Source organism: Mirounga angustirostris, unplaced genomic scaffold (assembly GCF_029215605.1).
Source record: "Mirounga angustirostris isolate CCGP_5_RB_7025 unplaced genomic scaffold, mMirAng1.0.hap1 SCAF_5, whole genome shotgun sequence".
Classification (NCBI taxonomy): Eukaryota; Metazoa; Chordata; class Mammalia; order Carnivora; family Phocidae; genus Mirounga; species Mirounga angustirostris.
In genome coordinates this window covers 175,844,704-175,870,400 of record NW_026991713.1, presented here as the reverse complement: position 1 = coordinate 175,870,400, position 25,697 = coordinate 175,844,704, and the positions used below count along the sequence as shown (strand labels likewise).

Here is a 25,697-nt window from a genome sequence, read left to right as displayed (position 1 = left end):
CAGGGAAATGGCTCTGGCCCATTGGCGGGGGGGTGGAGGGACCGAGGAAATCACCTCTGTACACAAATACTGTAAACAGTGGCAGAGAAAGGGAAAAGCTGTCCTTAGGAGATGCCCAAACTGGCCTCCTCAAGCATCTACGCTCGGGTCCCCATCCCTCCCAGCAGGGTTTTATTGAATAGGCCCATCCAAGGCCAACGGACTCAGGTTACAAGGAAGAGTCTGGGGTGAGGAGCACTGAGCATGGGACTGCATATGAAGTCCCTCGCCCTAGAGCGACCAGGAAAATATTCTGCCGAAATGAAACTGGTGGCAAGACACAAAATCCAGCCGTGAAAACACAGAGACAAGACAACGTATTTCTTCATTTAAATTTATTTTTCAATTTTTATTTCTCACTCAACCAACACATTTGTAAAATGCCGCAGGCTGTGTTAGTAAAGGAGAAGCAGGGAGCGAAGAGAGGGGCAGCATCGAAGCAGCCGCACGTGGGAAGTCAAGAGCAGGAAGCAAGCACTTGGGGCAGAAGGGGCGGGCAGCCTCCTCCACTGTCCTGCCTTCCCACAGGCATTAACATTGCCCATGCTCGGACAGACCCCCAGACAATTCTGTAAACGTTGTAAAAAGCATTTCTGTTGCCTCCAACCTTTGTCCCCCAGTTTCTCTCTCTGACTCCACCAGTGATGAGGCCGGATCTGCTCAGGCCAGCGGCCTGCATAGCCCGGCCCAGGAGAACCCTGCCCCTGGGTCTCAAGGCCCCAACCCCATAGCCTTAGTCCCTGGACAAGCAGAAGAGAAGCCCAGAGATGGCAGATCCCAGGGAGGTCTGGGCGGGCTCAGCTCAGAGCTCCTTCCCCAAGGGGAACACTCCACTGGACTGTGGAGAGGCATTCTCGAATGCCCTCTGCTTCGGCCGCAGGCTCCTGCTCAAGAGGACACTGCCAGGCCACCGTGGGCGCGGGACCTTGGCAGCAAAGAGGGCAAGAGCCTGCCTCCCACACTCGCTGGAACCCTGGGATCCCCAGGGGGGAAGGTTTAGCTTCGACCCAGGGAAGGGCTTCCTGGCATTTGTGCATTGACCTAGGGGACACTCTGACCCTGTGCTTAGGAACACAAACATTTTAACCAGGATGATATCCACCCTGAGGCATTTTCACTCTAGAAAGTACTTTCAAGGCAAATGCCATTGAGGACAATTTAACGCCTTGATCGGTTTTCTACAAAGTGCAGATACATTTCCTTTTTTCCCCCATTTTTTTTTCCTTGAAGAAATTTTCACCAGGACCAAATCCTATTCATGTGCATTTTACCACATATATTCGATTCCCTGGTTAGTGTTCGATGCATGTCTGATGTCACCAACTGTCACACGTGTCACCGGCAGTTTTCTCCTGTGGCTCTCACTTCTTCCAAGTCCCGTTTTCCGGGGAAAGGGCTTTGGCAGCCTCCTCACGGATCGGATCGGCGCCCAGGAACAAATCTGTGCGGCGCGCCGTTCGTACGGATGCGCAACACCTGGGCTGCGCGGCCCCGGCGGCTTTCCTCGCTTTCCTCTGGTGGCGCGAGGAGCGTTTCCGAGGGTCCGTGTGCGACCGGGGCCTCCCCTCGGCTAAGCGAGGAGAGCGCGGGAAGCCCGGCCCCGCGGCCACGGAACAGGGCGGGAGGAGCCCGCGCCCTCCCCGGCCCCAGCCGCCCCTCCGTGCGCGCCCGGCCCCGCCGGTCCCGGTCCCGGCCCCGGTCCCGGCCGGTCAGGGCGCCTGCTCGGAGCGCGGTGGGCCGCCGGTGGGCGCGCGCGAGCCGCGGAGCAGGCCCAGGCCTCGCGAGCGGCCGGCGCCGTGCAGCTGGCGCTCGTGGCGGCGGATCTGCACCTTGTGGCGGAAGCGCTCGCCGCAGTCCTCGCACACGTAGGGCCGCTCGCCCGAGTGCGTGCGCCGGTGGCGCAGGAGGTTGGACGAGACGCTGAAGCGCTTGCCGCAGTCGCCGCAGGCGTAGGGCCGCTCGCCGGTGTGCGTGCGCTGGTGCTGCACGAGCGCCGAGCTCTCGCTGAAGCGCTTGGCGCAGTAGGAGCAGGCGTAGGGCTTCTCGCCCGTGTGGATGCGCTGGTGCGTCACCAGGTTGGAGTGCTGCGAGAAGCCCTTGCCGCACTCGCCGCAGCGGTGCGGCCGCTCGCCCGTGTGCGTGGCCTGGTGCCGCACCAGGTCCGTGCTGCGGCTGAAGCCCTTGCCGCACTCCCCGCAGATGGTCGGCCGGTCCCGCGCGCGCCGCCGCCGCCGCTGCCTGGCCGGAGTCAGCGCCGCGCTGCCCGCGGGGCCCGGGATGGCCACCACCGCGGGCGCCGCCACGGCCGGCAACACCATGAGCTCCTGCAGCACCACGTAGCCCGGGGGGGCCACCACGACCGCGGCGGGAGCGCCCGGGGCCGGAGTCCCGCCGCCGCCCGCGGCGGGCACCAGCTCCAGCTGCAGCTCCGGCTGCACGGGGGTCAGCTCCAGCTGCACCTCCTGCTGCTGGGCTCCCAGATCCACCGGGGTCAGCTCCAGCTGCACCTCCTGCTGCTGCTGCTGCTGCTGCTCCAGCTGCTGCTCCAGCTGCTGCAGCTGCTCCTGCAGTTTAAGCTGCAGCTGCCGCTGTTCCTGTTGTCTCTCCAGCTCCTGCCGCTGCTGCTCCAGTTCCTGCTCCGTCCCCAGGTCCACCGGCATGAGCTCCAGCTCCACCTCTTCCTCCTCCTCTGGCTCCAGTGGACGGGGCTGCTGCTGCTCTTGCAACTGTTCTTGCTGCTGCAGCTGCTGCTGCTGTAACTGTTGCTGGTGCAGCAGCTGCTGCTGCTGCTGTAACTGTTCCTCCTGTTTCTGCTGCAGCTGCTGCAACTGGCCCTGCTCTTGCTGCTGTAACTGTTGCTGCTGCTCCTGCAACTGGTTCTGCTGTTGCTGCTGTAACTGTTCCTCCTCCTCCTGCTGCTGCTGCTGCTGCTGTAACTGGTCCTGCTGTAGGTGCTGCTGCTGTAACTGTTCCTCCTGCTTCTGCTGCTGTAACTTGTCCTGCTGCAGGTGCTGCTGCTGCTGTAACTGGTCCTGCCGCAGGTGCTGCTGCTGCTGCTGTAACTGTTCCTGCCGCAGGTGCTGCTGCAGCTGCTGTGACTGTTCCTGCCGCAGGTGCTGCAGCTGCTGTGACTGTTCCTGCTGCAGGTGCTGCAGCTGCTGTGACTGTTCCTGTTGCAGGTCCTGCTGCTGCTGCTGCTGTAACTGTTCCTGCCGCAGGTGCTGCTGCAGGTGCTGCTGTAGCTGCTGTGACTGGTCCTGCCGCAGGTGCTGCAGCTGCTGTGACTGGTCCTGCCGCAGGTGCTGCTGCTGCTGCTGTGACTGGTCCTGCTGCAGGTGCTGCAGCTGCTGTGACTGTTCCTGCTGCAGGTGCTGCAGCTGCTGTGACTGTTCCTGCTGCAGGTGCTGCAGCTGCTGTGACTGTTCCTGCTGCAGGTGCTGCTGCAGCTGCTGTGACTGTTCCTGTTGCAGGTCCTGCTGCTGCTGTGACTGTTCCTGTTGCAGGTCCTGCTGCTGCTGCTGCTGTAACTGTTCCTGCTGCAGGTGCTGCAGCTGCTGTGACTGTTCCTGCTGTAGGTGCTGCAGCTGCTGTGACTGTTCCTGCTGCAGGTGCTGCAGCTGCTGTGACTGGTCCTGCTGCAGGTGCTGCTGCTGCTGCTGTGACTGGTCCTGCTGCAGGTGCTGCTGCTGCTGCTGTAACTGTTCCTGCTGCAGGTGCTGCTGCTGCTGCTGTGACTGTTTCTGCTGCAGGTGCTGCAGCTGTTGTAACTGGTCCTGCTGCAGGTGCTGCTGCTGCTGCTGTGACTGTTCCTGCTGCAGGTGCTGCTGCTGCTGTGACTGGTCCTGCTCTTGTAACAGTTTCTGCTGTTGCTGCCACAGTTGTTGCTCCTGCACTTGCTGCTCCTGTATTTGTTCCTGCCGTTGCATCAGCTGCAGCTGTGGTCTCAGCTGCCCAGGGGGCACAGGTTGGGGTGTTCCCTGCAGGTCCTTGTTTTGTTGAGGCAGCTGGCCTTGCCCATCTTGCTGCTGCAATTCTAGCTGCTGTCCTGATGGCTGGCTTTGTGTTTGCTGCTCTGGCTGCAGCTCTCGTTGCCATTCTGACTGTTGCAGTTGCAACTCCTGCTGTCCGGGCTGTGCTTCCTCAGCGAGTTCCCCGGCCCTCATCGGGGCTGAGCTTGTTGGCCGTGGTGGGCTGCCGTTCTTCTCCTGAGCCTCTTCTTCCTCTTGATTCTCACCCCCACCACTGCCACCTGTAGTGGAAATGGCAGGAAGCCAGGAGAGAAAGATCTACAGGCAGCTCTCGGGATCAGACCCCCATGACCCCCCCGTTTACCCTGCCCCATGGACAGCTACTCTAGGACACACTGTTGAGCTCTCAGCAGGGACCCAAAAGCACTGGGTCAAGTGGCCATGGCAGCGTGGCAGAAACTGAAATGCCCAGAGGTGTGGGGCTGGCTTAGAAATGTGCCCGAAGGACTGCGGGTCGCGTCGCTCTGGACCCTGACTCTCTGACCTCTCCTCTGGGCCTTCCTCCACACAGCCTCCATGCTTAGATCTTGGCAGTGACAAGAGTCTGAGTGTCTGGGGCTCCCCAACACCATTCCCCGAGAAGTCTCTGGGACTTAATTACCATCCAGTGGGAATCAGCAAACAAGCCACTCGGACAGCTAAGCCACAAGCCCACGCTGAACTCTGACCTCAGTTAGGGTCATGCCTTAAATAAGCGAGAACTTGCCTTCTCTGTAAATAATAAAGAATCTCTGTAAAGCTGCCTGGAAGTATTACCACAGGTGGTTTCTAAAAGTCCCTGAAGTGTCAGAGCACGAGGTTTCCAGCGGGAAGTCCTCGGGTCAGGGCCTAACTACCACTCCTCCTACAGCCTCAGAGGCCTCCCTGTCAGTAACAGCCTCAGGATACCCACACTTCCAGCTTCCTGGGTGAAGCCTCTAGAACCAGGCGGGTGCTCGACAAACCCCTCTCCCTGTGGGTTAGGAAATTAATTTGCAAACTGACAGTTTGGAAATACCGATGACACAACTAGCCCCGTGTGAAACAGCCTCGAGATGGGACGTGTTTGAGATTGTTAGTCTGGAACAGAAAGGACTAACTCCACACGCCCACGTCGTGACCGGCCAGTTATGTGACCTCTGGGAACCTGAGTTTCCCTGTCTGCAAAAGGAGATCGACCCTTCTCAGGGACCCAGCGAGAATTCGAGGGGTACAGGTGCGCCTCAGCATTGTGCAGGTTTACAGTAACCCCTGCCACCTACGTGTCACTCCATTGTCACGTGTCACTCTGCACAATAGCCACATGTCGTTTCTCGTTTCGAGCATTTATACTGTGTTCCCAGAAAGTCCAAAGAGGCTTGCTCCATTCCCAAGTCTGATTTCAACATTTATTTTTCCTACTGCCCCATTTTTTTTTTTAAGATTTTATTTATTTATCAGAGAGAGAGAGAGAGAGAGAGAGCGCACAAGCAGGGGGAGCAGTAGGCAGAGGGAGAGGCAGGCTCCCTGTGGAGCAAGGAGCCTGATGCGGGACTCGATCCCAGGGCCCTGGGATCATGACCTGAGCCGAAGGCAGACGCTTAACCGACTGAGCCACCCAGGCATCCCCCGCCTCATATTTTCAATTTTATAATGGAAAGCAGGGGTTTTGTTTATAAAATTTATAAAATTTTGCTTTCTGGCCACTTTTCCAGGAGTATATTGATCTAATAAAACCACCTCTGAGAGCAGCAGGGATGCATCGCACCTCTGTGTGAGTCCTCACATTTCTAGCCCAGCATTTGGCCGTGTGGCCAGTCCCAGCTTCTTGTAGCCACGTCAGCAGTTTTAACAATGATGTTTTAGTAAACATTAAGTTCACCTGATGTGTATACCCTTGCAAGACTTTTCTCGGTCAAATATTTGAGCCGGAAGACCCCTCATTTCATCCACACATCCCCACCCAACCCCTCCAATTTCGTTGGTTCTTTTCATGCTGTTCAACCTTGAACCAGCCCTCACTTAGAGCCCTCAAAGGACAGAGAGGGAAACTGGCTCCCAGGAGCATGACCACCATAGAAAGTCGGCCCAGAGTGGGTGCCAGAGGGAGAAGGCATCTTGGAAGGTTCTACAGGCCACATTTGGCCCTGGGCAAAAGGGGAGAAAGATGGATGGAAGCAGAGGTCAGGAAAAGTGGACAAGGTCAGAGAAGGCCACAGGAAAAAGAGAAGCCAGGGGGCCAATGCCTGGGGCACAGGGGAGAGAGCCCCTGATTTCAATCTGAGAACTTGAGTCTGGAGCCCGGGACAGGTAGGAGGGCAGTGGGGACTACGTGACCACTGGGGACACAGCAGCAGCTCCCAGCCAGCACACATCCGGGGTCCAGGGCATGGGCTGAGAATGTCTGCACTGTTGGGAGCCTGTCACCAGCAAAACCACAGCCTGACGGAGCCGCCTCAGAAAATCCTGAGGCAAACCTGCCAGTGTTACTCCAGGCAGCTGAAGTCAGCTGGTGTGAGAGGTTGCAGCCTGCCCTCCCCACCCGGAAACCACCAAGGGAGCGCCCTTGCAGACAGCAGGCTGCCCCGCACCCTACAGCCCCCTCTCTCTTGGCCACAGCAGGCCTGGGGCTCTGTCAAAAGGTCCTCCCGGGGGCTGAGGACTATCTCCTGCTTTAGGTCAGAGCCACACCCCTCACAAGCCCCTCACCTGAGAGGGTGCCAGGCCCTGGGCCCCCATCTTCAAGACACCGAAGCTCCAGCACGAAGGTCTCAGTGGCTGCCCCCAGCTCCATCCTAGCGTTCAGACCAAGATCCCGGGGGGGCAGCTGTGCTGAGAGGAATGAGGAAGCTGTTCAGGTGGGCAGGAGTGCTGTGAGCCCCCCAGCCCCGTGGCACTGACTGCCAGAGAGCCCTCCGTCTCCACCCAGGCTGGAAAGGAGGACGGTGCAAGCCATAGCTGGGGAAGGGAGGCGCAGGGCTGCCTGGAGGCTCAGCTCCCAGGGCCCATTCATTCCCCCCTCCGCCCCCCGCCAGAGGCAGACCTTCCTGTCCCAACTTTGCAGGGCCCACGCTCAGCCCAGGCTTAGGGGCTGCTGGTACATCTGCTCCTCACTGAGAGCTGACTGTGGGAACCGGCCTTCACTAGGGAGCTGGAGTCCCACAAGGGACATTTGAGGAAGTTTGCAGAAAAAGACACCTCACATTCCACCGCCCCCTTCAAAGCACTGACAAGTGTGTTCACCTCCCTGGTTTCTTGCCTCCCAGAGCGCTGTTGGGGTTCACCCAGCCTTCCAAGGCCACAAGCAGGCCACAGGTTCCAGATGCCACCTCAGCTCCCTAGGAAGGCAGGTTTCCAGAGCACAACCCATGGAATCAGCTCTGGCCCAGGGGCTCCTGAAGTCTGGAAGGTTCCCCACCTCTCTCCTGCATCCACTCTGGCCCCTGCAGAGGTATCCCCACATCCAGTCCTGCCTCCCCTCCTAGCAGGATAACTCCAACTCCCCTTTGCAGAATCCAGTCCAGAAGCCCTCCAGAGAACGCCCCCCGCCCACCTCCCCGCTGGGCCCACCTGGTGCAGCATTTCCTGCTCTTCACAGCGGCCTCTGCGCTAGGGGAGGTGTGGTCCGCAGCGGCGGGAGAGTGCAGGCCGCTAGCTCCTTCCCGAGGCGCCTCCATCCAGAAAGGGCCGGGGAGGCGCTGGGCCACAGGGGGCCCTTCTGGGCACTGCGGCGGCGGGCCTGTCGCTGTCAGGGCCGTCGAGGTCGCCCTGGGCCAAAAAAGGGGCAGAACGGAGTTCGCGAGCAGAAGTTGGTGTCAGCGGCCAGGGGAGGGGGCTGGGGAGGGGGCTGGGGGCCGGCCGGGGCGGGGGTCTGGCCCCAGATCCCCGGGGCGGGGGGAGGTGTCCGCCCGGGTCCGGCCGGGGTCCGCCGGCGGCCACAGGTGCCCGGAGCCGGCGGGCGGGGGGCGGCCCGCGCCGGGGTCCCGTTGGCTCGCCCGCCCGCCCGAGCGTGTGTCCGGCAGCGGGCAGCGGGCAGCGGGCAGCGGGCCGGGGGCGGGGGCGGCGGGGCCGGCACAGGAAGTCCCCCCGGCATCCGCATCCTGTCCCCCGCCCGCCACCCGCGCGCCCCGCGCCCCGGCCCCCGCGTCGCCGCCGCCGCCGCTCTAGGCCGCCGCGAGCTCGGTGGGCTTAACCCTTCCCCGCCCGGCCGCTCACCCGCGGGTGGCGACTGTCGCTGCCCCGGGGCGGGGGGGGGGGGGGGACGGCGGGCGAGGCTCCCGGCCCGGGCCCTGCCACCCCCCGGGGGCCCGGTGCAGCCTCGCGGCGCCCGTGGCCCGGGTCCAAGCTGTGGTTCATTAGCACTCCATTGGAGGACACTCACCCAAAGAGGAGGCCCCAATCCGCCCCCCAGCGGACCCAAAAGAGGCCGCTGCCTCCGCCCGTCGAACCCCTCCTCCTGGAGGCCTGGGATGGTGAAGGCAGGGCCGGGGGAGCTGGGCGCGGAGTTTGTGCGCGTTTGGACAGTGGGCTGGGACCCCCAAGGACCAGATGGGGCCGTGGGAGGCACCCTCGTTAACTAAAGGGTTAGCCCGGCTCGCCTCCTCTACGCACAAGGCCTGCGGTCAGGCCCCCTCTCTGTCGCCCCCAACCTCTGCCCTCCCCAGGTCCCCACCCCAGTAGCCATGTGCAGAGGCGTCCCTGGACAGGCCAAGCTGACCCCTGCCTGGGTCAGGGGTCTCCTCCTCAGGGAGGCCTTACCTGACCATCTTGATATCCCACCACTTTGCTGCACTGTCTGAACCTGGAGAGTTCACATTAAAATCGGGATACTCCAATTCTGTTGAAAAATCCTAAGATCTGGCCTTGGAGAGCGGTTCCTGGGCTAGAGTATGGGAATGCCTCACTGGAGGTGGGCACAGGCCTCATGTGGTCACAGTCCTCTTCCCTCCTTACTGTCTCCATCCTGGCCTGGCCGACCCGCCTTGTTCCATTTTTGGATGCTTCCTGGCCCCACAGGCTGTGGAGTTTAGGACTTCTCCTCTAGCCCTCTGAAAAGCTTGCGCTCTGGCTGGCATCTTCACCCCCAGACTAGAAGCTCCAGGCGGCCGAGGACTGCCCCTGCCTCTGCCTCATCAGGGGAACCAGGGCAGCAAGAGCCTAGCTCTGGAGGCAGAAAAATCTGGATTCACAATGGCCTCTTCCAGTTGGGTAATGAGGCAAATTATTCCCTTGCATCTGTGGAATAGGGACAGCACTCTGCTAGCCAGGAGTTTAAGGAAAAGTGAGCATCTCCCCTCTGGCCAGCTAGGTGTGCACCTTCCCTCCCCCCGGAGGGCTGGGAACAGAGCTATCTCTGCCGGGTCCTTCCTCCAGGGAGACCTCATGCCCAGAGGATCCAGAGGATCCACTCACTCCTTGAATCTTTAACCTCTCTCTCTGCTGGCTTCTTTCCAAGAGCATTTGCTCATTCTCCCGGCTCTCCCATCTTAAAAACATGCAACCCCTTCTCTCTCCTGCCCTCGGTGGCCAAACTGCCTAGGAAGATGCCCCATAGCAGTTCTGTCCATATCTCCATCTACTTGTCCCTCCCCCTTCTCCAACTTGGCCTCAGTCCCATCACTCCACCCAGACAGTTCCCTCCAATGTCACCAGTGACCTCCATGTCACTCAGTCTCATGCTATTCCACCTCTAGGCAGCTTTGGACAGTTCTCCGGTGGCTGATGAGAGGGACCACCCTTGGTTCCCCCTTCCTCTCGGTCTGACTCCTTAGCAGGTACGTTGCTCACCTTTACATCATCAAAACCTGCATAAGGTGTCTTCCCAATCAACAGTTCTATCCTGGAGAGTATTTCTCCTGTCCATGACCATGACTGAGCACCTCACAAACAACAGCCACCCTTTTCCTCCTCTTTCTCCCTTTAATTTTTTTTTTTTTTTTTTTTTAAGAAAGAGAGTGAGAGCAAGCAGAGGGAGTGGGGAGGGGCAGAGGGAGAGGGAGAGAGAAAATCCCAAGCAGGCTCCATGCCCAGTGTGGAGCCTGACATGGGACTTAATATCATGACCCTAAGATTGTAACCTGAGCTGCAATCAAGAGTCGGACACTTGGGGTGCCTGGGTGGCTCAGTTGTTAAGCGTCTGCCTTCGGCTCAGGTCATGATCCCAGGGTCCTGGGATCGAGCCCCACGTCGGGCTCCCTGCTCAGCGGGAAGCCTGCTTCTCCCTCTCCCACTCCCCCTGCTTGTGTTCCCGCTCTCGCTGTGTCTCTCTCTGTCAAATGAATAAATAAAATCTTAAAAAAAAAAAAAAAAAGTCGGACACTCAACTGACTGAGCCACCCAGGAGCCCCTCTCCCTTTAATTTTTTGTCCAGGCAATACATATACTGAATTGAATAAGTCAAATTGTTCTACGAGGCTTTAGCAACAACAAAAATCTCTCCTTGCTTCTGAGTCCCGTCCCGTTTCTTCTGATTTTTTTTTGCCATGTTTCTAAATAATACACTTATGATGCTATTATTTGGTTTTTCCATTTTATGTAGTATCTATGGACATCCCACTCTGGAAGATGCAGATTTAACTCTTTAAGCCACACATACACATGTTTTCTTCCTCCCTATAATAATTTGTCTGGTCTTTATCCAGTTTTCTGGGATAGAGCCCTTGCAATTTCTCCAGTGATAGGAATGTCTTTGTTATTCGGGGGGCAAGGGGGCTGGATTAGCTCCAGGATGGGGGCTGGTGATACTAGAAAGACCAACCATATGATTACCTCTGGGGCTAGAGATTGAGGTCAGTCACATGGCCAATGATTCAATGGATCATCCCTACACAATGAAACACCAATGAAAACTACGGGCACCATGATTCAGGTGAGCTTCCTGGTTGGTGATAGATTCTCCATGTCCAGAAAGAGGACATAGAAGCTCTACATTCAGGACTCTTCCTAGACCTTGGATCTCTTCAGGGACCATGGCTGGTCCTGCTTTGTATCCCTTGTAGTAAAACTGTACTCGTAAGTATAGCACTTTCTTGAATTCTGTGAGTTGATCTAGTTAATGATCCGACCTGAGTAGGTCAAAGGAATCCCTGAACTTGTAGCCCGTTGGTCAGAAGTGCCGGGGGCCTGGAGACTCCCAAACTTGCAGATGGTGTCTATGTGGGGGCAGTCTTCCTGGGCGTGATGCCCTTATCTTGTGGAGTCTGTACCAACTCTGGTGGTCAGCTGCAAAAGTCCAGGACGGGACCACACCTCTCCACAGTTTCATCACAGTCAGTGGTAAATCCACATGTACTGTTCCCATGAGTACATCTCTGTAAATATTTTTTCCCGCTGAGCCCAGTAAAAGGATTTGTATTAGTTCCCTTCTTGTACAACTCTTAGTTCTTCCTAGAATTAATCTCTCCTCCTCTCTTTTTTTTTTCTTTTTAAAATTTGCTTTGATTCAGTCTTAGAATCTCCTGAAAAGTCTTTCCGCATCCTCCTTTGGCTCTCTAAATGCCTGTGAACCCAAATTTCCACCTGGTCAAACACATCAGAAAATCTATTTGTTTCATTTTGTTTCCAGACATCCCTTCTGGAGCCTCCTTCCCTTGGACCCAAATTGGGCAGTTGGCCCTCTGGAGTGCTCTGTCAGCCTGGAACTCTGGTGTCATCATCTGGGACTCTGTGTCTCTTACTCTCTCTCTCTCCTCCATCAATCTGTTTCCTCACACGGCATCTCTCTCCTTTGGAAGTCCTAATAGAGACACTTAGTGCTCACCAAATATTCCAAGTCTTCTCCTATATTTCCAAGTCTTATATGCAGTTCAACTGGGATTAAATGATTAATTTGGCCAAGGGACTATGACAGGAAGTGACCTGGGCTATGTTTAAGCCAAAGCACTTAGGAGCTGGTGGGCCACCTCCATCTCACGTCTCCCCTGCCGCGTAGCCTTGGAGGTGATGTGTTCCTGATGGTGCAACCCTGAGCTGTCCCTCCAGTGAGGAAAACACCAGAACTCGTAAGTAATTAAGCAGAACATTTAATAGAGGAAAATGGTCACAAACACGTTAAAAGGGCTGGAGCATGACACAGGGGATGATGGGACTACCTAGGTTAGGACCTCTAGGGCTAGAGGGGCAAGAGGGGAAAATGGTATTACAGAGAGACACAATTGCTGCAGAAACGAGGCTGGGGTCGGCATTGTGGGAACTGGGCCGTGTAAGCAAGAAACAACCAGCCCAGACTCTCCAGCCAGCGACGGCTCCACCAGAAACAGGGAAGGTCTTTGCTTGCATCTTGACTTCTCATCCCTCCTTGGTGCTTTCCATTGGCAGAATCTAGCCAGAGGCCAGCTGGTAAGGGAGCCCGGGGAAATGTCATTTCCCATCTTCCAGCCTCGAGCACTGGAGCATATGGAAGGATGGGGATTGAGTCAAAAGGCAAGAGGCAAAGAGCTTGCACATCTGGTGAGGGTAGAGCAAGCCTCCTGCCAGACCAGGTTGGAAATGCAGACATTTCTGAGCTAAGGCAGGGATGGGAATGCTGCGCGGCTAGCGTTGATCATCCTGACCTTCATTCCGGGGAGCACATTCTTTAGTGGTCTTCCTGAGAAAGAGCTTACAGCAAGAAAAATTTGGGGAGTCCTCACATCTAAAAAGTTTTTATTTGGGGCGCCTGGGTGGCTCAGTCGGTTGAGCATCTGCCTTCAGCTCAGGTCATGATTCCAGGGTCCTGGGATCGAGCCCCGCATTCGGTTCCCTGCTCAGTAGGGAGTCTGCTTCTCTCTCTCCCTCTGCACCTCCCCCTGCTTGTGCTCTCTCACTCTCAAGTGAATAAATAAAATCTTTAAAAAAAATTAAAAGTTTTTATTCTTACACGTGACTGAACATGGATTCTAGAATGGCAATGCCTTCTCAGATTTTAAAGACACCCTCTCATTGTCTTTTGGCCTCCAGTGTGGCTATCCAGGATGTCCCGTGCCATTTTGATACGGGATCCTTTCTGTGTGGCTGGTATTCTGCCTCTGGAAGATTGTAAATCTTTTTTTTTTTTTTTTTAACCTGGATTCTGAAGGTCCATGATGACAGGCACTCAGGTAGCCACCTCAGTCAGGAGACTCATGCTTTTCTGTTCAAGAAATGAATTTGACTTATTTATTTCATAGTGTCCCCTTCCATTTTCTCTTTTCTGCTTTTCTAGAATTTTGAGTATTCGGATGTTGGACCTTCTGTTCCGATCCTCTAATGTCCATTGTACTTTCTCTTTCATTTTCATCACTTAATCTCTTAGTTACATTTTCCTTTTTAAAAAAAATATGTTATGTATTTATTTATTTATGTAAGAGAGAGAGAAAGAGCGAGGAGAGGAGCAGAAAGAGAGGGACAAGCTGACTCCTCACTGAGCAAGGAGCCCGTCCGACATGGGGTTAAGTCCCACGACCCTGAGATCATATCCTGAGCAGAAATCAAGAGTCAGACGCCCAATTGATGGAGCCACCAGGCGCCCCTCTTGGTTATGCTTTCTAGAAGAGTTTCTCGTCACTGTCCTCTAACCTTTCTGCTTTTATTTATGCAAGCCTGTCTTTAATTTCCAGAGCTTTCTTATTCTCAGACTCGGTTTTTCTCTTATACGTTCTCCTGCTGCACGATCGCAATATTTGCTCCTGTCTCCCCAAAGACAGTAAACTTTGTTCCTGCTTCCTCTAACATCATTGTTTGCTCTAGTTAATTTTTTTTTAAAGATTTTATTTATTTGAGAGAGAGAATGAGATAGAGAGAGCATGAGAGGGAGGAGGGTCAGAGGGAGAAGCAGACTCCCTGCTGAGCAGGGAGCCCGATGAGGGACTCGATCCCGGGACTCCAGGATCATGACCTGAGCCGAAGGCAGTCGCTTAACCAACTGAGCCACCCAGGCGCCCTTTTTTTTTTTTTTTTAAGATTTTATTTATTTATTTGAGAGAGAGAATGAGATAGAGAATTTTTTTTTTTTAAGTGTTTGCTTCATTTCTCCTGTTGGAGGATTTCCTAAGATGCCAGGTGGTGCTGGGCTGTTTGATGACGTGTGTAGAGTAAGTCGCTCTGCAAGCAAGAGAGGGACTCCGCCATGGGGAGAGGTGTCCTCCAACATCTGGTAGTATTTTCTCTCGGGCCACTCAGTTTCTCTTGAAAGGACTCATCTGATCTCCTGCCTGGGGAAGTAACTTGGCCCTGGGCATTCTAGGAGCCACATGGGGGGTAAAAAAGACTGGGAAAGGAGGTCTCACGTTTCGGAAAGCAGATTTCACTAAACCCCCATGGTTTCAAGAAGAACTCTTCCTGCCTCCGATTCTGCCCAGTGTTCCCAAAGTCAGAGCCTGTTTGATACCACCCTTTTGCCAGAGTAGATGGGAAGTGGGAAGGGAGGTGTGGGGACCCACTGGCCCTTTGGGATACTTTGTAGCAGTCTTTGTTTTCAGCCATACTGGGGGGGAATTGGGTTGTTTCTTGCTGGCTTCCCCCTCTGACAGCTTAGCTTTCAACTTTCTCTACTCTGCTAAGTCAGATCCACTAATTCATCTGTGTTCCAGTTTCTAAAATCGTGTGCGGGACGCCTGAGTGGCTCAGTTGTTTAAGCGGCTGCCTTCGGCTCAGGTCATGATCCCAGGGTCTTGGGATTGAGTCCCACATCGGGCTCCTTGCTCAGCAAGGAGCCTGCTTCTCCCTCTGCCTGCCTCTGTCTCTCTCGCTCTCTGATAAATAAATAAATAAATCTTTAAAAAAATATATATATATATATAAATAAATAAAATAAAATCGGGTGCTTTTGATTTTTCCTCACTGAGAGAGACAGACAAGAGACAGCGAGCAAAAGAGACAGAGAGAAGGGGAGACAGAGAGGAACAGACAGTGAGTGGGCCAGGAGCAGGGGCCCCACTGGGGAGAGGAGTGTGACAGCCTTGTGCCCAGATAGTGCCTCCTGGGGCTGCAGGAAGTTCATCTTTCCGCTGGGGATGATGGCAGAGGCTCAGAATATGATCCTGGGAAGAATGACGGGCTGGGGAGCAGCACTGATGGCTTGGAATGCGTCTAAAGCATGCGCAGTGGTGACCTGGGGGGCAAAGGTGGGGCCTTGCTTCCTCAGGTCAAACCCCCTGTGTTCCCTCTCAGAGCACCAGGAACCCGTGGCCCTTGCCTGATTCCGATTTCACCACCTGATTGGGGTCTGCCTCCCTCCCAAGACTGCGAGCTCCAAGGACAAGGAGTTGGCCGAGGTTGGTCACCCTTGTTTCCCGAGCACATACTACAGTAGACACTCCGTAAGTATTTGTTGAATGAATTAATACAATAATCAGACTGGGGGTGCTTTTTACACCCACTAATATTGCAATGACAACTCAGGATAATAATCCAATCTTCACCTCTGGTCTACAGGGATGGAGCATCTGACCCGAAACGGGCAGATCATTCTCTCCCTCGCCCAGGGTTCTGGAGCAGGGGCTCACTGGAACCAAAGGTGATGGGGTGGAAGGCGCCCACGGAGGTGCCTTAGAGAGAGAGTCCCCTGAGTCCCCATTGCCATGAATCCCAGAGCCCCAGTCCCCACCCTTCCCGTGACGCGCCCTTGCATGCTTCCACAAAAACCCTTCTTCCTGCCTAATTCACTCAAGATTGGTCTCTGCAAACAAAGAACCCTCACAAGTGCAGAAATTGGTACTAGAAGTGGCATTTAGGCCCAGATGCCCTAGAAGAATGTGGGATTTGAAACCGGCTATTGGGCCAAGATGAGGACAAGGCCAGGAGAGTCCCCCGTGTGTTCAGGATGGGGCAGCGTGTTCTGTTAAAACAACTCACCCGGGTGCCAGTGAGGGCTGCCTGAGACCACAGGTGCTCCGACATCGAGGCCCTGGACGATCACCTGAAGGGAACAGGGATGCCAGGACCACAGCATCGGATGGCTCCATTCATTCCCTTCCAGTAAGATCTCCACGTTCCTTTGCAGGTTGAACCGGGGGCCTTGGTCGGACTGCTCTGAGAGCATCTCAAAGCACTGGCAGCCACGGGCCAAGACCGGGGTCACCAGAAGGGAGCTCCACTTGGACTCTGAGTTTCCTGGGGTTGCCGCGACAACAGACCACACACTGGGTGGACACCATGGAAGTGAGTATCAGAAAGTTCTGGAGGCCAGCAGTCTGAAATCAGGGTGTTGGAGGGGTTGATTTCTTCTGGGGCTGTGAGGGAGGGTCTGTTCCTTGTCTCACTCCCAGCTTCTGGTGTTCTCGTCAGTCTGTGGTGTTCCTTGGCTTGTAGAAGCATCACCCTGATCCTGCCTTCATCTTCACTCGGTGTTCCCCCTGTGTGTGCGTGTCCAAATTCCCCCTCTTTATAAGGACACCTGTCCTATTGGATTCGGGCCCCCCTAATGACCTCATTTTAACCAGTGACATCTGCAATGACCCTATTTCCAAACAATGTCCTGAGGGGCTAGAACTTCAGTAACTTGAATGGGGGGTGGGGACCGTAGGAGAGGAAGGAACCACGAGGAAGCTCATCCACAGGGAGCACAATGTGGCTTCTTGGGTCAGGCTGAGTGGGAGGATTAAGTGTGGATGGGAATCTGTATTTTGGGGCCAGCTTGCCCCCAGGGCAAGGTGCAGCATTTTCCAGGGGAGCCGATGCCCACTTGAACCAAATATAGCTCTGTGCCTAGGGGCACTGTCCTTGGCCTGGATTGAGGATGAAATACAGAGACTGTGGGGCTGGAACACATTCTGTCCCTGCCCCAGTTCCCCCCTCTACTACCTCTCCCAAAGAGGCTCAGAGGACTTCCCCCTTGATTTGAGAAATGGGCTAGTGATAGAAACACCAGGATCATTAGAAAAGCACTTTATCAGCCGGGCCTGGTGCCTCCAGGCCATCAAAATGAACTTCCTAGTCTGAGTAGGGATGGAAGGACCTTCTACAGGCCGACACCAGAAGGCAGCACTAGATTTCCAGAAGTAAAGTGGGGATGCTTCGTATGTTAGGTATTGTATGGGTGGCGTGGAAATCAGGTCTCAAGCATTGGTCTGATGCTCAAATCAGTGGGCAGCCCAGAAAGAAAATACCTAATGTGTGGAAGCTGACCTTTCTGGGTCTGCAGAACAGCAGCTTGAGCCAGGCCTCCCTGCTGGCTGCCGTGGCCTGCCGCCCGGGGCCTGGACCTGAGCCTTGCATTTGACACCAAGAACAGAGGACACAGCCTAGGTAGGCCTGGTGGCAGAGAAAGGCTCTGTTGCAGGTTTGGTCTGCTAGGATGCTGACTCTAGGATGATAGCCTGCCAGAGCTTCATTACAAAGGGCTGGCCACTGGATGGGAGAAGGGCAGGAAGCAGGACCAGGAAGAGGAGATTCTGGACTGTGGTGTGGTCTCAGCAAAGGCCCCAGGCAACCCAGTGGGGATCTCTGAAGCCAAGAGGGTTTTCAGAGTCATCCCAAGCTGGGGGCATGAGAGCCAGGACTTTGTAAACCTGCATTAATCATTACATAAGGGCGCCCCTGGGGCAGGGATGTGACCTGGGGCAAGGTGTTGCTCTTTAGCAAATGTAAGTCTGAAGATGGCCAGCAGATAGGGGCTATCTGGCAACAACGCACTTGGCAGCTCAGGGGGACACATCCTTAAACCCTGAACGGGGGAGGAGAATCTGGATAGTGCATCTTGGCATCCACTACGGGCTCTTGTCATCCCATCCCCAGCCTGGGGTTCCCCACCCAGGCCCTAGGTCAAGGCCACTAGAGAGAGGACTCAGGACTCAGCAGTTAATCAATCCACACCAAGCTGGGTCATCAAGGCAACAAGCAATCAGGGTGCTATTGGGACCCCAAGAGTGGCCCGGCCTGCGGAACCCACTGGCTAAGGCCAATGTACAATCATGTCCCCCAAAATGAAATGAATTAGCAATCAACCTAGGTTTTATAAGATCATATTACTAGAAAAACCCCAAGCCTGGTGCATAAGGATCTGGAATTAGTTCTCTGCCTCTCAGATAATCCCCAGGCCTGAGGAAGAAGCAAATGGCATCTGTGGGAAAGGTTTCTAAGGAGATAAAAGGGGACTCATCTCCTTCATCTGCTGATTACCACTGGAAAACTGAAAAAACCCAAAAAGTAATGACCTAAAGGCTGTGAAAAGTAAATAGTAGCAGGCAGTTTGGGAAAGTCAAAAGGTGAAGAGAAACCAGTATGGCAGAGGTGGTTTCCTGTTTATCTCCTTTATCTACTTGGCCTTGGGCTGAGGCCAGCTGAATTAGGGACTTGCATAGCAGGTGGAGACAGTAAAACCTTCAAGAGAAACTAGTGTTTATGGCCAGAAAACCGGACAATGGCCCCTGTGAGCAGGAGAGGGGGTGGAGAACCTCCCCATTCTTCTTCTTCTCCCCAGTCCTACCCTGAGCCCAGGGCCATTTAAGGAACCTCATTGTCATGGTGGGGGTGGTGGGGGGCCTGGGCACCTAACATCCTGAGAGATGGTGACCCACATTTCTGGACAGAGGAGTGAGGATAAAGGGTCCCTGCTGTGTGAAGAATGAGGGGATCCCTGTCATTTGCTACCCTCTGTCTTTTCTCTCATTACTTCACCCCAGAGGAAGCCCAATCACACAGAACTGTGCCTACAGCGGGGCGGGGGGGGGGGGGTGGTGGCAAGAAGGGGGCTGACATTCCTAGAGAATCTCATCTTCCTGGTCAGAGGAATCTGGAAAAGGGAACCTGGGAGTCAGGGAGTGTGGAGGAAATTCTGGAGAGGAGGAAGCTTGAGAATGGGTTCCCCAGCTTCTACATATCAACTAATACCCATTGCAACAATGCATTCACGGGGCACACTCAGATGTGTAGCCAAGTCTTTGAAAACTGAACTGACATGGGAACCGCTGAACACAGAAGGAGAGAGAGAATCTGTGGTCTTAACCAGCTTGACCGCCTGCTTTGAACAAACAAACAAAAAAGCAATATTCCAACATTCTCCAGAGAATGTAACAGGACCCAGAGTCTCAAAAACAAAAAAAAACAAAGCAGTATTGCAAATGTATAGCATACAATCCAAAATTACTCAACATACCGAGAACCAGGAAAATATGGCAAATTCATGAGGGAAGACACAATCAGATGTTGAAATTATCGAAGACTCTACAGCAGTTATCATAACTATCCTCCATGAGGTAAAGGTAAACATGTTTGAAATGAATGGAACTTGTTTTCAGCAGATAAATATAAACTGTATAAAAAAGACTTTAGAACTTCAAAAAAACAAACAAAAAAACCCCACAAAAAAAAACCCCACAACAAACCGAAATAAACAAACAAACAAAACAAAGCCAAATCATTGAATGGGCTCAATAATGGAATGGAGATGACAAATGAAAGAGTCAGTAAAGTTGAGGACAGATAAATAGAAATCACAGGGTGAAAAGGATTGAAAAAATAAAGAGCATCAGCGACCTATGCAGCATCAAAAGGTCTAACGTTAGTGTCATGAGACCCTAATGAAGAGGGTCATTAGACCCTAAGAAAGAGACTGGTGCAGAGAAAATATTTGAAGAAATAGTGACTGAAGACATCCTAAATTTGAGTAAAGACTTAAATTTACAGGGATGCCTGGATGGCTCAGTCGGTTGGGCATCTGCCTTCGGCTCGGGTCATGATCCCGGGGTATTTATCAAAAATATTTATAGGAGAATGTTTAGTGGTTGCTGGAGGCAATGGATAATAGTTGGGGCAAACAACAGACTAACTAAAAAGCTTAGGAGGAAAGAGCCTGATAAATAAGAAAAATTTGAGAATGAGATAATTCAGAAGAATAAGGGCTTTGAGAAGCTCTGACATATTTCTAGAAATCTAGAAGACCATGGACATGCCTGGGGCTGTGCATTTGCTCAGGAAAGACCTGAAAAGGCTCTATGCTTTCACCCCTGTCTGTAGGCAAGCAGGAAGTGAAAGCTAAGGCAGAGCAGTTAACTGCCTGGCAGAGTGTTGAAGGTGTGCCCCAATATACACATTTAGGTCTTCACTCCATTTTGAGGTAATATTTATATATGGTGTGAGATAGGGGTCCAAGTTCATTCTTCTGCATGTTGAGATCCAGTTGTCCCAGCACCATTTGTTGAAAAGACTATTTTCTCCCCGTTGAATGGTCTTGACACCCTTGCTGAAATATTATTGACCATAGATATATGGGTATATTTCTGAACTCCTATTCTGTTCCATTGGTCTCTATGTCTGTTTCTTTACCACTACCATGCCGTTTTTATTTCTGTAGCTTTGTAGTAAGTTTTAAAGTTAGGAATTGTGAGTCTTCCAATGTGGTTCTTTTGTGTTTTTTTTTTCAAGATTGTTTGGAGTATTTGGGCTCCCTTGTAATTCTATGTAAACTTTAGGATCAGCTTGTTCATTTCTATAAAAAAAGGCAGTTGGAATTTTGATGGGTAGTGCATTGAATCTGTAAATCAATTTGGAGAAGACTGCCATCTTAACAATATTAAGTCATGGGATGTTTTCCTACTTATTTAGGTCTTCTTTCATTTCTTTCAACAACTTTTGTAGTGTTCAGTGTACAAGTCTTTCACTTCCTTAGCTAAATTTATTCCTAGATGGCAGTTCTTTAGAAAAACATAGAGTTACCGTATGACCCAGCAATTTCACTCCTAGGTGTCTACGCATAAGAAGTGAAAACAGAGTGCTTAGGTGGCTCAGTCGGTTAAGCGTCTGCCTTCAGCTCAGGTCATGATCCTGGAGTCCTGGGATCAAGCCCCATGTTGGGCTCTCTGCTCAGTGGGGAGCCTGCTTCTCCCTCTGCCTCTGCCCCTCCCCCTGCTTGTGCTCTCCCTCTCTCTCTCTCTCTGTCACATAAATAAATAAAATCTTAAAAAAGAATCAAAAACAGGTATTCAAACAAACACACATACACATGTTCATAGCAGCACTAGTGGTAATAGCCAAAAAAGTGGAAGCCACCTAAATGTCCATCAAATGATGAACAGATACACAAAATGCCGTCTATCCACACAATGGAATATTATTCAGCCCTAAATATAAACGAAGTACTGATAGATACCACAACATGGATGACCCTTGAAAAACACAATACTAAGTGAAAGAAGCCAGTCACAAAAGACCATATATTATACGATTTCATGTATATGAAATATATACAATGGGCATGTCTACAGACAGTAGACTTGTGGTTGTCAAGGGATGGGGAGGGGAGAACGAGAGATACAGGGTTTCTTTCTGGGGCGACAGAAATGTTCTGGAATTGGATAACTGGGATGGTTGCATAACCTGATGAGTATTCTAAAAACCACTAAATTGTATACACTTTAAAACAGTGAGTTTTATGTTCTGTGGATTTGACCTCAGTAAAAAAAAAAAAAAAATTAATGCAACAATTAGGAGGGTGCCTTAGGGAATCTTTTGAAGGTACTGGACAAGTGCCCCCAGTGAGCAGAAACAGCCGACCAAGGAACCCCTCCACCGCCAAGCACGTGCATCAATGAAATGATGTCCATGAGGTCTGCTGGTCCTGTCATTTACCAAACTATCCCTGCAAAACCAAGTCTCTAGTGACACCAAGTGCCTGTTGTGGGGTGGCCTGGGGCTTTCCCCCAGGGCCTCTGTCTTAAGAGGAAGGCTTGAGCCTGGTTTCTTTGTTTGCAAGTCACATCCCATTTTTTCTCCTCCATTATCTGTGGTGTATTGGGAAGTTTTGATGATTACTGAGCCAAGTCTTTCTTAAAATGACTTGATTATAGGGGTGTCTGGTGGCTTAGTCGTTATGCGTCTGCCTTGGGCTCAGGTCATGGTCCCAGGGTCCTGGGATCGAGCCCCGCATCGGGCTCCCTGCTCTGCAGGAAGCCTGCTTCTCCCTCTCCCACTCCTCCTGCTGTGTTCCCTCTCTCCCTGTCTCTCTGTCAAATAAATAAAATCTTTTTTTTAAAAAATGACTTGATTATAGGCATCACCTGGGGCACTTGTTAAAAGAACAGATTCCCAGACACTCTCCCAGGCCTCTTTTTTTTTTTTTTAAAGATTTTATTTATTTATTTGAGAGAGAGAGAATGAGAGACAGAGAGCACGAGAGGGAAGAGGGCAGAGGGAGAAGCAGACCCCCCGCTGAGCAGGGAGCCCGATGTGGGACTCGATCCGAGGACTCCAGGATCATGACCTGAGCCGAAGGCAGTCGCTTAACCAACTGAGCCACCCAGGCGCCCTCTCCCAGGCCTCTTGAATAAGAAGCTTCTGATTCTTATTTTTAACAAGCTACTAGCTGATCCTTGTGACAAGGCAAGCTTGGAAAACACAGATTCAACCCTGGGACCTGCACATTAGATAGAAGGCCCCCGCACAATTCCTAGGTTTCAGCTACACGCAGTGACGCTGAAGTCCAGTCCTAATGCATTGAGATCAGGTCTCCTGAGAAGCAGGTGCCAGGATGGGCCTGACACCTGTGTAGAGTGGGGAAGAATAGGGGGTTGGGTAGGAAGAGCCTTAGACCTCAGAGCCTCAGTGCGGCTCTGACAGTCTCTGCCAGGCTGCCAGGGAGCCCATGACTCAAATTAGAGGCATTCTCTGTCCTGCAAGGATGGACTTATGCTGGTATCCTCAGCATGCTCATCCTTGGCTGGGAGCAGCCTGGAGAAGGCACAACTCTGTTGTAGGATCCTCAGAGTCAGCTACGCTCCCCACAGCGGAAGTTATGTGGGGTGCGTTTTCTTGGCCAGCATAACTAAATTCCTAGGAAAATTCTGAGTGGTTCAGCTGTCCAATCCATACCGCCCAAGGGTGAGAGATGATGTACAAGGGAGGCTGGGGAAAGGAATCTAGTGATGGGTTCAGCTACCATCCCATTATGGTAGAACGAGAGAATGGATGTGGTGGACAACTAGGAACCTCCACTCTGCAGAGGTAGGTGGGAAGTGTTCGAACCTTTGAGCTCGGTGGTAGCACAAGACCGAGGAGCAGAGACAGAAGGTTCTCCTTTCAGACACCTTAGTCAAGCTACATGTATGGACAAAAATGTGTTTAACCCCATTTTGCGCCTGAAGAAACCAGGGCTCAGAGTGTTGAATTAACTTGCCCAAGGTCACAAAGGGACAGAGCTGGGGTCAGATCCTGGTCTGTGGAATTCCAAAGCCCATGCTCTTGACCCCTCCACCAAACTAATTCCCAGCCCTCTGCAGTTAATGCAAAAATCCCAGGCACTGAGGCATGACTGAGATCACTATACAAATATTCGCAACTGTGTTAAACATTTTCAAGCTTCGGCTTATCTGATTACAAAGTTAATACTGCATGTTGCAAACATTTTAAACATCATACTCATTCAACAAATATTTATAGGTTGGCTTTCACGAGAAGTCTATACCAGAGCTAACAGAAATACGATGCAAGCCATAAACATAATTTAAGGAATCTTAGTAGCTACATTTAGAAGAGTAAACAGTTACGGGTGAAACTATATTTTAGTTAACTCAATATATCCACAATAGTATCAATATCTAATTGATTTTAAAAATTAACTAGAAATTTACATTCTTTTTTTTTATATGTCTTCTTCATGTACAACATACAGCACATCTTCATACAGCCCAGCCATGCTTCAAGCACTGAAGAGTCACAGAGGCTGCAGGTTACCAACGGACAACACGACTCTATAATTTAGAAAATTTATGTCTTCTAAAACCCCAACCCCCAGATACAGCCACTCTTAACAGCTAAGGGCACAGTCTTGCAGATGTCGCCTATAAAAATACAGAGATGTATGTATTTGTGAATTAATCAAGAATCTTTCAGTTGCAGGTGAGAAACAATCACCTTAAACCAGCTTGGGGGAAGAAAAAAAGGTTGGGAAGCATCTTTGACTCGTAATTCAAAAGCCTGGGATGTATAAAAATAAAATGAATGAATGAATGAATGAATGAGTGAGTGAATGAATGAATGAATGAATGAAAGCCCAGGATATAGAAACCATCCCCAGGCACGTCAAGATCCAGGGCTCAGACATCATCCGGACTCGGAATCTCTTCATTTCTTGGCTTCTCTGTGACAGCACCCTCTGTCCGTGTGATTGCCCTCCACCCCAGCAGCTGCAGACTTACATCCTCCCAGCCTCAGGTGGAAAGAGATATTCGCTTTCCAATAGTTCTAAAGTCTTGGAGTTGGGTTTCCTTAGGGTTCACTGGGTTGGGGTGTTCATCTTCAGCCAACCTCCATGCTCGGCTGTGCCAGGCCTGGGTCATGTGTCCCTGCCCCCTGGTGTCAGGGATGGAGCCGGGGTGGACCCAGGACGCTATCACTAAAAGGAAAAGAGGGACTGGATTTTGGGTGGGGAGAAACAACAGAGAGCCATCATCACTGGACTATTGCTCTTGGACATCTTTCCACGTGGGACAAACAGCTACCTGGTTAGAAAAAATTCCCCCTAGCTTCCAATTCAAGGATACGCCTTAATTTATTTAACCAGGACCCTACTCATGAATATCTAAGCTGTTTCTCATCTTCTGCTAATGCAAACATGCTTGTACACGAAACGTTAACTGTGAAAGTTCATCTGTGAGATCTGTGTGTGTGTGTTACATTTAGATACGTATTTTTAAATTTTATACATTTATCGATAATTTTGATATTGCCCTGACAACATTGTGCCAATTCAAGTATCATCACCCAAGAATAAAAGTGCCTGTTTCCCCACCACTCTGCTGTATCAAAGATCCTTTTAGTTCCAAATTTCAGAGATGCCCAGTTAAAACTGGCTTACAGGGGAAAACACTATTATCTCATTTAAGCAGCTGTGCAATGGTAGGAAGTCTTAGGGTGGTCAATTTAGTGGCCTGAGGAGACCCTCCCTGGATTCCCAGTGACTCAGAATACAGGTGCCGTATCCTCCCCAACAATGTCCCCCATCAAAATGGGTGTGTCCCTACTTCTGGTCCCTTTGGGGTTGGAGAACTTTCCAGAAGCCATCTTCTCACACTTGTTCCCACATTGACCAGAATCACATCCTCTGCCGATTACAGGACCAGATTCTGACCAGAGGCGTGGAAGGACATGCTGGTTCAGACCAATCACAATTCACTCCAAGGAAGGGGCCCAGCCTTCCTAGAGCAGGTGCCTGTCAGGAATGTGCCCCAAACAAGGTTCTTGATCGGAAGGCGGCGGCTGGCTGGCATGACATGGCCAGTAATTCTGCCCCATGCACTTGCTAACAACACATTTTTTTTTTAACCACTGCCAAGGTGATAGGCAAAATTACTTCACTGCTTTAATTTCCATTTAAAAAAATTCTTGCTGAGGGGCGCCTGGGTGGCTCAGTCGTTGGGCGTCTGCCTTCGGCTCAGGTCATGGTCCCAGGGTCCTGGGATCGAGCCCCGCATCGGGCTCCCTGCTCAGCGGGAAGCCTGGTTCTCCCTCTCTCACTCCCCCTGCTTGTGTTCCTGCTCTCGCTATCTCCGTCTCTGTCAAATAATAAAATCTTAAAAAAAAAAAAAAATTCTTGCTGATGTTGAACATCATTCCGTAAGGTGAGGAAGGCACAAGTATAACGGAAAGACTTACATTTTAAAATAACTGGACACCTTCTTTTCTGTATGGCTGTGCTAGCAATTCAGATACCAAGTTAATTTCCTTTGCTTTATTTAGTTTGCTTTTATGTTTCTGACTTAAAGAGGTTAAACACTGTCATGG

General features: G+C 52.0%; 1 protein-coding gene and 1 long non-coding RNA gene across 7 annotated transcripts; one reads left to right on the top strand and one right to left on the bottom strand.

Annotated features, from left to right (window-relative positions):
• Positions 1–359: 359 nt before the first annotated feature.
• Positions 360–8,356, bottom strand: ZNF853 (zinc finger protein 853). 6 transcript variants are annotated; one of them, XM_064593322.1, is made up of 4 exons: positions 8,241–8,356; positions 7,596–7,793; positions 6,735–6,852; positions 360–4,288 (listed from the first exon to the last, which is right to left on the bottom strand). In XM_064593322.1, the coding sequence occupies exons 2-4, from the start codon at positions 7,605–7,607 to the stop codon at positions 1,749–1,751; spliced, it is 2,670 nt and encodes an 889-aa protein (XP_064449392.1). In that variant the 5' UTR covers positions 7,608–7,793; positions 8,241–8,356; the 3' UTR covers positions 360–1,748. The 6 variants fall into 6 exon arrangements, with proteins under 6 accessions (XP_064449392.1, XP_064449393.1, XP_064449394.1 ...); XM_064593323.1 differs by lacking the exon at positions 8,241–8,356 and having other exon boundaries at positions 360–2,983; positions 3,014–4,288; positions 7,596–8,186; XM_064593324.1 differs by lacking the exon at positions 8,241–8,356 and having other exon boundaries at positions 360–3,731; positions 3,771–4,288; positions 7,596–8,185.
• Positions 8,357–11,760: 3,404 nt separating this feature from the next.
• LOC123844884 (uncharacterized) lies at positions 11,761–23,920 on the top strand. Its single transcript, XR_006790859.3, has 4 exons — positions 11,761–12,025; positions 15,153–15,301; positions 15,985–16,142; positions 23,587–23,920. It is a non-coding gene; the product is annotated as an uncharacterized LOC123844884 (long non-coding RNA).
• Positions 23,921–25,697: the final 1,777 nt, after the last annotated feature.

Bases quoted from the DNA above. Each gene is read 5' to 3' on its own strand.
- ZNF853 (XM_064593322.1), bottom strand. The intron at 4,289-6,734 runs GTGAGGGGCTTG...TTTCCACTACAG, and splicing joins AGGGCCTGGCACCCTCTCAG to GTGGCAGTGGTGGGGGTGAG.